This window comes from Oncorhynchus mykiss, chromosome 16, assembly GCF_013265735.2.
Source record: "Oncorhynchus mykiss isolate Arlee chromosome 16, USDA_OmykA_1.1, whole genome shotgun sequence".
Lineage (NCBI taxonomy): Eukaryota > Metazoa > Chordata > Actinopteri > Salmoniformes > Salmonidae > Oncorhynchus > Oncorhynchus mykiss.
Genome location: NC_048580.1, coordinates 7,176,762 through 7,192,989, shown reverse-complemented (window position 1 = coordinate 7,192,989; position 16,228 = coordinate 7,176,762). Strand labels below are relative to the sequence as shown.

At 39.9% G+C, this 16,228-nt stretch overlaps 1 protein-coding gene across 1 annotated transcript; it reads right to left on the bottom strand.

Annotated features, from left to right (window-relative positions):
- Positions 1–1,291: 1,291 nt before the first annotated feature.
- On the bottom strand, positions 1,292–9,585 carry cnrip1b (cannabinoid receptor interacting protein 1b). Its single transcript, XM_021564642.2, has 3 exons — positions 9,302–9,585; positions 7,186–7,330; positions 1,292–1,976 (listed from the first exon to the last, which is right to left on the bottom strand). The coding sequence occupies exons 1-3, from the start codon at positions 9,472–9,474 to the stop codon at positions 1,812–1,814; spliced, it is 483 nt and encodes a 160-aa protein (XP_021420317.1). The 5' UTR covers positions 9,475–9,585; the 3' UTR covers positions 1,292–1,811.
- Between the last annotated feature and the right edge of the window lie 6,643 nt (positions 9,586–16,228).

The following is a 16,228-nucleotide window of genomic DNA, read 5'->3' as shown; positions in this document are numbered from 1 at the left end:
CATGCTTCATTTCCAAGGCATGCAAGTCCCCGACGTCATACCAGAATGCTACGGATGGATACATAGCACGCTTCTTTCATGTTTTCTTAGACTGTAAAACCTAAGAAGATTTTTTTTTAAAATTTTTAAATAAAAAATAAGATGCAACTGACCCAAAACCACAATTAACTGGGTTGAACTTTACTATATTCTAGGGTATAGAAATGTCCAGGTATTAAGAAATTACATGGGAAAATAGTAATTACATAGTAATAACCTAAGACTTACTTGTTGTTTCCTAGCATTCAAATTACAAAAAAAAAAGCACACAAATGTCTTCACAAATATATTTACTATATTTACAAATACCTCCACAAAATGTTAAAACTACCATGAATTATATTAACAACATATCTACAATCTAATAAAGATGTCGTAACATTGCACAGTGCTCTGATAATTAAACAACATTTTGTTGCATTTTCACTACATATCTCAGAGTAAGTTATATTGTTTCAAAAAATATATATGCTGAACAACAAAATAAATTCAACATTGCAACAATTTCAAAGATTTTACTGAGTTACAGTTTGGCCCAAATCTATCTCACACTTTACATGTTGCGTATATATTGTTGTTCAGTATTGATAGTGTTTTCCCAACTAATATAATAAAACTTTTAATTTGACAAAAATAAAGAGAGAAATAAGATACACAACTGCTGGCTAACAACTTGTTACAGAAATATGATATTCTGAGGATCGATTTTTGATTAGTCAAAATCAGCCCAATTCAAAAATAAGATAATTTTAATGATTTAATTAGTGAAAATATTTAGTAAAATCTTCTAAATGTAAACACTCACTTCTACAGATGTCCTATACTACTTGTACTCTGTCAACACATGGGAAAACGACACATGGGACAACATTTTAATTGAACAAAAAAAGCGAATTTAAAAAAAATAAAATAAATAAAAACACAGACTGCTCATTACAGTACTATAACACACGCAACATCTGCACATAGTGTACATATTAACATACTGCCTTCATGCATACGCATAGATACACACACACACACACACACACACACACACACACACACACACACACACACACACACACACACACACACTCACACACTCACACACTGCCTTCATTCATATAAATAGATATCTCACTCACACACACACACACACACACACACACACACACACACACACACACACACACACACACACACACACACACACACACACACACACACACACACACACACACACACACACACACACACACACACACACACACACACACACACACACACACACACACTGCCTTCATACATATAAATAGATAACACACACACACACAAGCCCTCCATGGAACAGAATACACCTGAGGGTGAACATTATGCCACAACAGACTCTGAGGAAAAGATGTTTGGGTTAACAGTTTCACGAGTAGTCAGCAAATGATCCACTTTGAGGGGTTTACAGGCTGGCTACAGCTGAAACACACAGCAGCTGATTGTCATCCATCTCTCATTTCAGTGACATCAGGGTCGTGTTCATTAGGGCACACCGTAGCAAAACATTTTGCAACGGAAAACTGTAACGGGTATTTTCATTGGCTAACTTCGGGTGAGGCGTTTTCCTTTCTGTTTTCCATGAGTTTGCCTACAACTCCAGTACCTGCGGAAAGCACCTGGATGTGCGTATGTTCTTCAGCTTTTGTAATTTCAGGTAGTACCGCCCAGTTTCACTACGTTAACTTCCGTTTTGGTGCCTAATGAACACAACCCTGATGCTGTCTGTGTTGGTTGGTCCATCAGACGAACAGCTCCTTGTTGACCCACATCAGGCTGCGCGTCTCGTTGGGCTTGCACTCGTACTCGATGCTGTTGAAACTGTTGCCTCCCTGGCAGTGGTCCCTCTTATTGTAGTTGTAGTACTTCACCTGCCACACCACTTCAAAAGAGCCCACCTCTGTGAACTGCGAGGGAAAATATTTAGGTCTGTCAGAGTGAATCAGTTAACGCAAGTTAACGTTTTGTCATTTTAAGTGCACACATTTTGTTTTCTTTGCGATTGTCTGAAAGAGCTCAAAATACACTGAAAACATCCCAAAATACATCATCTATACAGCAAAAATATAAATATATAAAATAATAAAAAAGATATACTATAAAAAAATATAAAAAATACGATGTCAAAACAAGTTGACATTGAGGTTAAAGAAGGTGTGACAGCCCTAAGAAAATAATACATTTACATGTTAGTCATTTAGTACATTCATCTTAAGGTAACTAGGTGAGAGAACCACTTGTCACAGTCACAGTTAGTACATTTCTACTCAATAAAGTAGCTAGCTATAAGCAAAGTCATGTCTAGTAAGAAAAGACAAATAATAATAATAATAATAATAATAATAATAATAAACAGGCACTGCTTCAGAGCTTTCCTCATAATTTGCATCATGAACAGTTGACGCCTGATAATGAATATCCTACATGTGTAATGGGCTATCGGGATTGTTGTGAATGTGTTCGTATGGATCATGCATAGCCTGGTTTCCAGATCTGTTTGTGCTGTCTTGCCCCAACACCTATGGTCATGGCATGATGACGCCCATAGGAGTTGACTATACAACACAAGCAGATCTGGGACCAGGCTATATGATACAGACATTAAACAGATCTGGGACCAGGCTATATGATACAGATATTAAACAGATCTGGGACCAGGCTATATGATACAGATATCAAACAGATCTGGGACCAGGCTAGATGATACAGATCCGGGACCAGGCTATATGATGTAGATATACAGAAATGAAGTCTCAAATAGCCACCTGCCCCTTTTAATAGGCGGGCAACGGCCCACATTTCAGCAAATCAACGCCGGGTTTCAAATTAACGCAGGGTCTAAATGAATTGTTTACGGGGTCAGCATTAATTATCATGAATTGTTTTGCCAGGTTTAATTTGTAACGTTAAATCATACAGTAATGACTCTAAAAAACTATGTCAATCATTCGTTTTTATCACCAGGAAGAAACTGCTAGCCATTGGCTGTTAAGAATGCTGGCAAGCAAAAAAAACTGTCAACAACTTCGGGAGTACAGACTCCAACAAATCGTCCGATCGCCCTCTACTAACAAATGTAATAACAGTCAAAGAGGATAACTTTTTTTTTTTACTAGAGGCATATTTTTTATAATTTTTTGTAATGTTTTATGTAGGTCTTTTTTTTAAATTTTTTTTTTACAATAAACAAAAACATACATAGACATAAACAATGGACAACTTGTCATGGAAATAATTACATTTCCTATTACCATGTCAATTACGGTTTCTATGCATTTAGTTTTCCACGTGGGCCAATTTATCGGTGGAATCTGAAAAGCTAAATGACCCATTGTTCCTCTTTAGTGCATTTAACAATATATCGCAAGTAAAAGCCTTGGGTGGCGAGTTGACACAATTCCAAATCTGGAAGGTTAAAACCACCCTCAGATTTAGGGACATATTTCCAATTTATTCTATGAATTGTATTTGTCCATATGAAGTCTGTTATGGCCGAATACACTTTTTTAAAGAATGTCTTCGCTGAGGTAATTGGTGTTACCGAAAATAAATGGGAGCCATGCCATTCTAAATGGGAGCCATGCCATTCTAAATGGGAGCCATGCCATTCTAAATGGGAGCCATGCCATTCTAAATGGGAGCCATGCCATTCTAAATGGGAGACATGCCATTCTAAATGGGAGCCATGCCATTCTAAATGGGAGCCATGCCATTCTAAATGGGAGCCATGACATTCTAAATGGGAGCCATGCCATTCTAAATGGGAGCCATGCCATTCTAAATGGGAGCCATGCCATTCTAAATGGGAGCCATGCCATTCTAAATGGGAGACATGCCATTCTAAATGGGAGCCATGCCATTCTAAATGGGAGCCATGCCATTCTAAATGGGAGCCATGCCATTCTAAATGGGAGCCATGCCATTCTAAATGGGAGCCATGCCATTCTAAAGAGGTTTATTCTACCTGTAAGATTTATGGGGAGATTGTTCCATTTAATTAGGTCTGCTTTCATATTGTTGAGTAATGGGATAAAGTAATCTTTATGTATTTGTTTGTTGTCACTTATTAAGCATCCTAAGTATTTAACATTTGTTGTGGTCCACTTAAAGGATTGCTGTGGATCATGAGTTATTATTTTTCCCATTGCCATTATTTTGTTTTTTCCCACGTTCCTTTTATATCCTGCGATTTTAGAGTTTTCCGAAAATATTTTTAATAAGGTGGACATTGCCTTTTCAATATTAGTTTATTATATCAGGATATCGTCTGCAAATACGTTTATTTTATATTCGTGTTTACCAATACCTGATACCTGTTACGTTTGGGTCCTGTCTCTTTCTTTCTGCTAGTGGTTCAATTGCCAGTGCAAACAGAACGGGGGAGAGATGACATCCTTGTCTCGTGCCCTTTTCTAAAGCTATTTCACTGGATAGGGTATTGTTTGTGTATATTTTTGCTTTCGGATATTTATATATTATTTTTATAAAATGTATTATTTCAGCTGGAAAGTTAAATGCTTCCAAAGATAAATAAAAAAGGCCACTCAAGCCGGTCGATAGCCTTTATCAGCATCAGCAGCAATTATTGATAAATCTACCATCTTGTACTTTAGCGTATTGTATTACACTGAAACATGTTTTTGTATTTGTTTTGTAAGTGTCTATTTTTAATAAACCTCGTTTGATTATTATGTAACAAGACTGGTAAGACTTTTACCATTCTGTTGCTTATGGGTTTTGTTATTTTATTGTCGCAATTGTTTAAACGTTTGGGTCTGTAAAAAAAAAAGAGGTAAGTCTTTTGTCATTGGGAATAATAATCTCCAGATGTCCTGGAAAATATTTGTAGAGATTATATTGTTCAGTCTCTTTGGAGGCTCCTTGAATTTCCCTTTTTTTATTGCTATGTCTGACCAATTTGCTAAATGCTTGATTTAGGTCACCAGCTAAAAAAAAAAATAATGTCTGGGTTTGATCTAATATAGCTTGAATTCTATCTAAAAAACACACAAGGTTTACCCCTGCGGGGGATATACAATGGAGTCAATGTGTTTTTTTTATCCCTATTTAAGGAACAATCAAAAAATGTGAACATGTCCTTCTTGGTCCGTGTGCTGGGATATAAGGGGAAAGGGTGTGTTCTTATTTATCAGGACGCCTACACCTCTGCTGTTACTACAGTAGGTGGCAGCAGAGGCCTCTCCAACCCAGTTCCTCTTTAAATATTCTATTTCTCCTTTTTTTGAAGTGTAGCTCTTGCAGGAAAACCACATCTGCTGGCAATCTAATTAAATGTTTATAAACCTGATGCAGACTTATGTCTTATGAGGGCGGTGGACATCCCATGGATAATAGTCATGGTATGAATACATAGTTATTGTGTACATTACACATATAAAATATGTGAACATGTAGGCTGAGCAAACATTTAACAGAGAACACACAAAAAACACAAAGCAAATACTCCTTTGTCCTGTGAATTGCTATGCCTTTATAGGGCTTGAAGCTCCTCCTCCCTTTATTCTCAGACACATTTACACCCAATTCATACATCGATGGACTTACTCGTCCATTCTCCTTCATTCACATGCAGAACAACATATAACCTATGCATCCACACATCCCATTCTCTCCCGGCCTCCTACACATAAGTCATATTCACCCTCCCGCACACTCCCATTCATATGCACAGACACACCCACACCCATCCATAGAACAGATATTGACATACAGTATCGGGGATGTGCATGAGCCTCCCAGTATAGAGGCATACTAAGACAAACTAAACATTTTGACACGGTGTGTAAATGAAAACACATTAGTGCAGGAAATGAAAAAATGTATTTTTAAAATGCAGGAAGTAAATGCTGAAATTAAACAATGAACTATGCAAATGAGAAAAAAGCTGGTTTAGCTCTAATAAATGGCTTTTGTGTTCAGTGATTTAAGCAAATAAATGCCCAAGCTAGTCATTGAAGTTTTAAGGTATTTGTAATGGGACTGGTGAACTGCTCTGAATTAACTTGTCTACTAGTTATTTGTTTTGTTTACAAGTTCATTGTTTTGTCTATTAGTTAATTGTTTTGTCTACTAGTTAATAGTTTTGTCTACTAGTTAATAGTTTTGTCTACTAGTTAATAGTTTTGTCTACTAGTTAATAGTTTTGTCTGTTTGTTAATTGTTTTGTCTATTAGTTAATTGTTTTGTTTACTAGTTAATAGTTTTGTCTGTTTGCTAATTGTTTTGTCTACTTGTTAATTGACCCTTCGCTAAGCCCCGCCCCAGAATTTTGGGCAACCAATCACAGCGCTCCAATGGATAACACGCTCACAATTAAATCGCATGAAAGCCAGTGAGGGCTAAAGAGTTTTCTTCCAAAAGTAAATGTTTAAATGGCTAAATAATTTAACAGTTTGTTCAATTATTTTCTACTGTACTTGCTAACAGGAATAGTTGCTACTGTGATTCCTGAGCCTGTTAGAGAAGTTCTCGAATCCCAAATTATACTTGTGTTACATTGTTTGCAAGCTAAACTGCTTAGCTCTCAGTCTCATTGACCATCAAACGTTGCTAACGCTAGCTAGCTAGCCACTTAATATAACTTGTTTTCTCAAAATGTATTTTAGCTAGCTAAAATGAATACAACTTCCATCTGCTGTTGACATCAGGATACGATTTGAGAGCACTAATTATCTCCAAAGTGGTTATAGCTTTGACTACATGCAGGCATGGTGAATTGAGAGCCATTCAGTGGCTACCTACACTATAAACGTATTTTTTACTAGGTTCCCGTGAAGTAATTGTAATGACAGTCCACCACAACACACCCGAGAGTTTCCTTATTAGCAAGGGGTAGTCTGTGTTTCATTTCATTGTGTATTAGAAACACAATTTGAGATCTTTGTGAGGGGATTTCGCCAGTAGTTGAATGAGGAATTGGGCTTTCTGGGAAAATGTTGTTTGAGGTAGCAACAGTAACCAAGGTGGGCGGGGCTTAGCGAAGGGTCAATTGTTTTGTCTACTTGTTCATAAAAAAAAAAAATATGTAAAAGTACTTTATGTCTGTTATCCCAGGAAGACGACACCCGTCGTCATGTCATAATTTGCCTTTATTACCTGCAAGCTGATCTGTACAGCTTGTCTGTCTCCACTCTTGGTGTGAGTCACGCCCTCTGTGTTGTAGACGCCAGTGTAGACTACAGACTGGGGGTCTCTAGACTTCTGCTCCAAGGGGAAGATGACTCCGCCTACACTCATAGTGCTGAGGACAGGACAGGAACCATAACAGTTACATCACAGACAATACTTTGGTGACCGCTTGACTGGGGCAGGGGTTGGGGGTGGGGTGGGGGGTGGATTGGTGATGCTGGGGTTGTTTGACATTGTAGCCGACAGCACAGGAGACTGTCGAATAACTGACCTACAAATCACCTTGCATCATAAGTAACTACTCCTTATTATTTGTAGATGAATCAGTCAAAGGAACGGATGGATGAAAGGGTGTGGATAGAGAGGTGAAAGATAAATTACACTGATCTATCATTCCAGAATAAATGGAATGATAAATTACAAAGACAGGAATGAATAACCAAATACAGAAACACATTTGAGTGCATGTTTATCCTACTACTGTAGAAAATGCACAAAAAACTAGATAGCCTTCAACCATGCTGGTCTCTGTCAAACATGCTGGAAGCCTAATGTCACACATGCTGGAGGCCAGGACAACAACCTCTTCCTCAACGTCAGCAAGATAAAGGAGCTTATCGGGGACTACCGGAAACGGATGGCCGAGCACGCCCCCATTCACATCGACGGGGCTGTAGTGGAGCGGGTCGAGAGATTCAAGTTCCTAGATGATCCACATCGCTAAGGACCTACTGTATCATGGTCCACTCCAAACACACCAACACAGTTGTGTAGAGGGCAGGAGAACACATATTCCCCCTTCAAGAGGCTGAAAAGATATGGCATGGGCCCTTAGATCCTCAAAAACTACAGCTGAACCACTGGCCGCATCACCGCTTGGTATGGCAACTGCTTGGCATCTGACCGTAAGGCGCTAAAGAGGGTAGCAAGGAACGTCCTAAAAAATGTCAAACTCAAGCCACCCAAGTCATAGATTGTTCTCTGCTACCGCGAGGCAAGCGGTACCACACGACAGGTATTTGACCAAAAGGCTCATAAACAGCTTCTACCTCCAAGACATAAGACTGCTGAACAGTTAATCAAATGGCCACCTGGACTATTTGCGTATAACCCACTTTTTGTTGTTGTACTGACTCAATCAATACCCACACACTCACACATACTACACTGACACTCCAACACACACATACTGCTGCTAATCTGTTTATTATCTATCTCGATGGCCGAGTCACTTTCACCCCTACATACATGTAGATATTACTTCAATTAACTAAATTACGTCGTACCCCTGCACATTGACTCGGTACTGGTACTCATTGTATATTGCCTTGTTATTGTTATGTTATTGTGTTACTATTACATAAAATTAGTTTAGCCAAATTGTCTTAACTTTAACTCTGCATTGTTGGGAAATGGCTCGTAAGTAAAGCATTTATTGGTGAAGTCTTAACGTCACACATATTCGGCATGTGACAAATAAAATTAGAATTGAATCGGTAGTGGATTTGACACAATCTGGCAGCGACTTCTGTCTCCCTGCACCTTCCGGACACAAACCTAAACCAAACCCTAACGTTAACCAAACTGCTTAACCTTATGCATAACCCTTACCTTAAATTAAGTCCAAAAACGTATTTTTGTTCTTATACATTTGTAGTCTATGATATAGGCCTTGCCAATTTAGACTGCAGTTTGAACATCTAACGTTAGTGGGAACTCTAACCGCGCACTCTCTCACACAACTCCAACATCGAATCACAACCTCCTACGGCGTGTGTCTTATCAATGTTCTCAATGACCAATTTAATTAACCTATACATTTAATTAGATTAAAGCAGCGACATAATATCCACGGGTTGTGATCTTTGCCAAGACAATATACCGAATCATATTATTCACACTATGAAACACTGAGTTAGTATAATAAAAACGGAGCAAAAACATAAACAGGCAGTGATGGACAGTGACAGAATATTGTTTTCCTCAACAGAGAAATTGTCACAATTTAACCTATTGAAGTGGATAGACATTATATTTCCTGATGCGCGAGCGCCTGTAAACATTTCACCCCAACCATACTTACGTTGCCTCTGCAGCCCCAGGTTTGACAACCACTTCAATCTTGTACTTTGACCCCGTTAGCAATTTAATCGTCCTGGTTTGGCCAAATCTCCCACCGTCCGATTTGAAGAACACGGCACTGTTATTCGGTAGCATTTTCAATGAAATTCCGATCTTGACGATTGCGATAGCCATTCTTGTTGAGGTATGCGTTTGTGCTCAAATCCAATCCTACCTGAGTGAACAACAGAAAAGCGCAGATGTGAAACCGCGGCTGCACGCTGAATTCCAACAGAACGATTGATGTAGAATATTGTTGTGACGTGAAAGCACGGGTTTACAATGTCAAAACTCACGGCAGAAGGCAGAGCCTAAAGTAATTTTCACTGCCCTAGCGCGTAATCCCATGTACACACACATAATCCTCCTATACATGCAATCTAACGAGACAAAATATAAAAGATTCGTTCTAAACAATAACGCCTTGTAGAGAAAAAATAAACCTGCATTTTGTTATAGTGCACTAGAGGACAGCCAGGCCCTGGGAGACCAGAGTGGACTAGAGGACAGCCAGGCCCTGGGAGACCAGAGTGGACTAGAGGACAGCCAAGCCTTGGGAGACCAGACTGGACTAGAGGACAGCCAGGCCCTGGGAGACCAGAGTGGACTCGAGGACAGCCAGGCCCTGGGAGACCAGAGTGGACTAGAGGACAGCCAGGCCTTGGGAGACCTGAGTGGACTAGAGGACAGCCAGGCCCTGGGAGACCAGAGTGGACTAGAGGACAGCCAGGCCCTGGGAAACCAGAGTGGACTAGAGGATAGCCAGGCCCTGGGAGACCAGAGTGGACTCGAGGACAGCCAGGCCCTGGGAGACCAGAGTGGACTAGAGGACAGCCAGGCCCTGGGAGACCAGACTGGACTAGAGGACAGCCAGGCCCTGGGAGACCAGAGTGGACTCGAGGACAGCCAGGCCCTGGGAGACCAGAGTGGACTAGACGACAGCCAGGCCTTGGGAGACCAGACTGGACTAGAGGACAGCCAGAACTTGGGAGACCAGAGTGGACTAGAGGACAGCCAGGCCCTGGGAAACCAGAGTGGACTAGAGGACAACCAGGCCTTGGGAGACCAGAGTGGACTAGAGGACAGCCAGGCCTTGGGAGACCAGAGTGGACTAGAGGACAGCCAAGCCTTGGGAGACCAGACTGGACTAGAGGACAGCCAGGCCCTGGGAGACCAGAGTGGACTAGAGGACAGCCAGGCCTTGGGAAACCAGAGTGGACTAGAGGACAACCAGGCCTTGGGAGACCAGAGTGGACTAGAGGACAACCAGGCCCTGGGAGACCAGAGTGGACTAGAGGACAACCAGGCCCTGGGAGACCAGAGTGGACTAGAGGACAGCCAGGCCTTGGGAGACCAGAGTGGACTAGAGGACAGCCAGGCCCTGGGAAACCAGAGTGGACTAGAGGACAACCAGGCCTTGGGAGACCAGAGTGGACTAGAGGACAACCAGGCCTTGGGAGACCAGAGTGGACAAGAGGACAACCAGGCCCTGGGAGACCAGAGTGGACTAGAGGACAGCCAGGCCCTGGGAGACCAGAGTGGACTAGAGGACAGCCAGGCCCTGGGAGACCAGAGTGGACTAGAGGACAGCCAGGCCCTGGGAGACCAGAGTGGACTAGAGGACAGCCAGGCCCTGGGAGACCAGAGTGGACAAGAGGACAACCAGGCCCTGGGAGACCAGAGTGGACTAGGGAACAGCCAGAATACATTGTGTTTATCAGTTGTAGCATATGTTACGTTTCTTCATGTAGCATACATTACGTTTATAATTTGTAGCATATGTTTATCATTTGTAGCATACATTACGTTTATAATTTGTAGCATATGTTTATCATTTGTAGCATACATTACGTTTATAATTTGTAGCATATGTTTATCATTTGTAGCATACATTACGTTTATAATTTGTAGCATATGTTTATCATCTGTAGCATTATGTGAAGATGTATTTCCATTTATGGTACAGCAGGGTGAGCTGGCATTTTCCCTATTACTTTTGATTCGCTTCATGGTTTGTCAACTCGTGCACAATTAATCTGCGCTTCAGTCTGATCAACTGTAGCCTAATGAATACAGCCACAGCTGCAGAGAGCCTAGAGAAGCCTATGCACTCTGGTCCCCTCTGGCCAGGGGAAACGAAGCAGTAACGTCATGTATTTATAGTCCAAGCTATGTATTTATAGCCTAAAATAGGCTTATTTATTTGTGTAAAGATGAAAATGTGAATTTGATCAAATTTGGTTTATTTAGAAAACTCAGGGTGGCTAGGTGACCTAAACTCAGCAAAAAAAGAAATGTCCCTTTTTCAGGACACTGTCTTTCAAAGATAATTTGTAAAAATCCAAATAACTTCTCAGATCTTCATTGTAAAGGGTTTAAACACTGTTTTTCATGCTTGTTCAATGAACCATAAACAATTAATGAACATGCACCTGTGGAACGGTCGTTAAGACACTAACAGCTTACAGACGGTAGGCAATTAAGGTCATAGTTATGAAAACTTAGGACACTAAAGAGGTCTTTCTACTGACTCTGAAAAACACCAAAAGAAAGATGCCCAGAGTCCCTGCTCATCTGCGTGAACGTGCCTTATGCATGCTGCAAGGAGGCATGAGGACTGCAGATGTGGCCAGGGAAATAAATTGCAATGTCCGTACTGTGAGACGCCGCTACCGGGAGACAGGACGGACAGCTGATCGTCCTCGCAGTGGCAGCAAACTTAACATATGTAAATATTTGTCTGAACATAAGATTCAACAACTGAGAGGAATCCCCTAAAAATGGTCAAAGACCCCAGCCACCCCAGTCATAGACTGTTCTCTCTACTACCGCATGGCAAGTGGTACCGGAGTGCCAAGTCTAGGACAAAAAGGCTTCTCAACAGTTTTTACCCCCATGCCATAAGACTCCTGAATAGGTAACCAAATGGTTACCCAGACTATTTGCATTGTGTGCCCCCCCCAACCCCAACCCCTCTTTTACGCTGCTGCTACTCTCTCCATAGTCACTTTAGCTATACATTCATGTACATACTACCTCAATAGGCCCAACTAACCAGTGCTCCCGCACATTGGCTAACAGGGCTATCTGCATTGTGTCCCACCACCCCTCTTTTTTTACGCTACTGCTACTCTCTGTTCATCATATATGCATAGTCACTTTAACCATACCTACATGTACATACTACCTCAACCAGCCTGACTAACAGGTGTCTGTATATAGCCTTGCTACTCTTATTTTCAAATGTCTTTTTACTGTTGTTTTATTTCTTTACTTACCTACACACACACACACTCACACAGACACACACACACACACATACTTTTTTTTCTCTGCACTATTGGTTCGAGCCTGTAAGTAAGCATGTAAGGTCTACCTACACCTGTTGTATTCGGCACACGTGATAAATAAACTGTGATTTGATTTGATAGTGAGAACATGGTGACAGACCAGGGCCCGTATCCACAAAGCTTGTGGTTTTGTAGTTTTTAAACTTGTAGTTTTTCAAGTTGTCTGTCTGTAATTGTGTAATGACTTGTTGCTGCCTATCTTGGCCAGGACGCTCTTGAAAAAAGAGATTTCAAATCTCAATGATCCCTTCCTGGTTAAATAAAGGTTACATTTTTAAAATAGCCCGTATCCCCAAAGCCTTATTTCGGATCAGAACTTTTAGATCACTGTGAATGTGATTACATGGACGAATGGGACCTGATCCTAGATCAGCACTCCTACTCTGAAAGGCTTGATAAATACGTCCCCTGGTCCCCCCTGTTATTCTGCTCTCGTAAAAGCCTGGGCTTTCTGCACGTCAACACTAGAATCTTATTACCTAAAATGGATCAATTGAAAGTGTGGGTACCATGCTGTCATGTTATGTTGCTACCATGCTGTGTTGTCATGTTGTGCTGTCATGCTGTGTTGTCATGTTGTGCTGCTACCATGTTTTTGTCATGTTGTGTTGTTACCACGCTGTGTTGTCATGTGTTGTTGCCATGCTGTGTTGTCATGTTGTGCTGTCATGCTGTGTTGTTATGTTGTGCTGCTACCATGTTTTTGTCATGTTGTGTTGTTACCACGCTGTGTTGTCATCTTAGGTCACTCTTTATGTAGTTTTGTTTCTCTTGTCGTGATGTGTATTTTGTCCTGAATTTTTATAACATTTATTTGTATTTTTTAATCCCAAGCCCCCGCCCCCTTCCCAGCAGGAGGCCTTTTGCCTTTTGGTAGGCCGTCATTGTAAATAAGAATTTGTTCTTAACTGACTTGCCTAGTTAAATAAAGGTTAAATAAAAATCTAATAAAAATACAAAAATCATTATGAATTAGAAGAGAAAACTGATCCTCGATCAGCACTTCTACAGTACTCTGAGAGTCTTTGTGAAAACGGGCCCATTGGGATTAAGGGGCCATCATGTTGTCATCCTAAAATTAGTTCTGCAAAAGATCTTTCATTGACATGAAAATCCGCAATTTCCATAATAGTTTGAGTGACGTGTGTAGCTCATGATAGTATTCTGCACTGGGATTTCAGAAGATCTTTTAACTAAGTGATTAGTTGATCTGGGTTCATGAACACTATTGTGCGTGTACTACATCACACATGACACACCAAAGCTTCTCCATTCTGTGTGGCCAGACAGGTCATAGTAGACAGCAGTACTGCATGGAAACTATATTGACTTGACCCTTAAATATAATACCTATGTTATTTTCTTATTGCATTGGGAATGAATATTGTTTAAGAGGATGAAGCTTCTGAGATTATTACTCTGGTTTGAGTAGGCAGAGATATTGTACTATTAAGAGACAAGGTGAGAGAGACAGTTCCTCTATTTGGGGTTCTTTAATGTTGATTGTAGATTAACAAATTATCACACTTCTGTGCAGTTATGATTATCCAATGAACTACCCATTTATCACTACACGACGTGGTCTGGAACTATTAAACATGAATACAATGGCATCACTACTATGAAATACATTTAATTTAGCAATAACAAAACGAGATACAGCTCTCATCTATTTGTTATAATAATAAAATGACTGAAACGAAAAAAATACAGGTATCTAAGGAACAACAAGACTAGCCAGCTAATAATGATGGGCGAAAATATAGCTAACAATGGTACAGAGCTAACATATAAACGAGATACAAAGCAATGCTACATGCTGAAACAATGACGTCAATCAGTTATAAACAGATAAACTAGCCTTGTGGTCAGAGCACTAAGGGATTGAATCCCCGAGTTGACAAGGTACAAATCTGTCGTTCTGAACATGGCAGTTAACCCACTGTTCCCCGGTACACCGTCATTGTAAATAAGAATGAGTTCTTAACCTACTTGCCTAGTTAAATAATGGTTCAATGGCCAGCTGCACTTGCAGCTTTGCGCTAGCTGTGACGTCATCATTCCCTCTTAAAGGGACCGTCTTTCTTACAACTATTATATATTTTATAGAGGATGTTCCATCATCTATTTTATTCTGTGGTCAATAGATGACATATTTAATTATTTGCAGAGTATATCGTTATTGGAATTGATTTGAAATGAAAGTCAATTCTCTTGAATGCAAATAATAATATGTAACCCCCTGGTTAATTTTAGCTCAGACTGCACTGTGGTCAACATTGTTGTATGTGGGACATATTTTAAAACAGGCAGCAAGCGATTTGTTTTAGTTTTTTCTCAACTGTCATCCAAACTGTCTTGTACTGCTGGTGAGTGAGTAGGCCGAATTACTGTTGTAAAAGATCGACAACAAAAGTTTTAGAAAAGGGACTGAAATCGTTTTTCTGAGGGATATATTTTTGGAATAAAACAAATGATTTAAAATAAAAGTGATTTTAAACTATTTGACAATGACACCAATTGTAACTGGAAAACCGTGTTCCTAGTACTTCAGTCGTCCTGATAATTCTTGAGGATTTAATCTGAGGATTTATTTTAGGACCAATTGCGCCATCTAGTGCACATTCATAACTAGTGTCTTTGAATGCAATTCCCAATATATATATTTTTGTTGTTGTTAGTATTTAGTTTTTTGTTGTTGTTTTGATTACTATTATTTTTTTAAATTTATAGTATTTTAAATTATCTAATTAATATATATTTTTTGTGTATTTAAACAAATATATATATATATATATATATATATATATATATATATATACACATTTATTTATCCTTTAAAAATGCACACAAAAAAAATAAAAATAATATATATATATATATTTATTTATCTCATTTATTTATCCTTTAATTTTTTTGCAATTCTGTATATCTGGTTTGGGGAAATGTCTAAATAACAGAATGTATTGTATCAAGGCGGTATTGCAGCCCAAATGTTGCCAAAAGGCTCGCCCATTGAAACACCATAAAGGTGCTACTTTTTTTAATGCAGTTCAAAATATATGGGTTCAATATTTCTCCCCTGGTGTACTGTATGTGAGAGTACTCCTGCCTCCACCTGAGGCCCTGGCTTTCATGGTGCAGGGATGCAGGGAGAGGTGTTCTCAGGTTACGGTTGGGATGACTGGCCAGTGAAGGTGCAGTGGTGTGCTGGATGGCAGACAGACAACATCCTGGAAATCTCGATCTCTATTCAGTAGTATTCAAATTTGTTGGTAGAGCATGGCACCTAGCAACACCAGGGTTGTAAGGTTTACTTTCTGAGGCCACCCATATCAAAATGTATGCACATATACTACTTACTGTAAATCGCTTTGGATAAAAACATCTGAGGTCTGGGATTGGGCCCATAGTGGCCGTGGCAGATTAGAATTCTATTGTTCATTCACAAGCTAATCAGGGTAAAGGAGTCTCCACCTGCTATAGTCGTCTGATTTATGGAGAAAAAAAAGAAAGCTCCAATAAACAAAACTTAATTG

What these genes read in the sequence shown, in the direction of transcription:
- cnrip1b (XM_021564642.2), bottom strand. Translation starts at nt 9,474, where the DNA reads ATGGCTATCGCAATCGTCAAGATCGGAATTTCATTGAAAATGCTACCG. An exon ending in CCTGGGGCTGCAGAGGCAAC is followed by an intron (nt 7,331 to 9,301) that starts GTAAGTATGGTT and finishes TCCTGTCCTCAG; the next exon opens with CACTATGAGTGTAGGCGGAG. An exon ending in CTGTACAGATCAGCTTGCAG is followed by an intron (nt 1,977 to 7,185) that starts GTAATAAAGGCA and finishes TTTCCCTCGCAG; the next exon opens with TTCACAGAGGTGGGCTCTTT.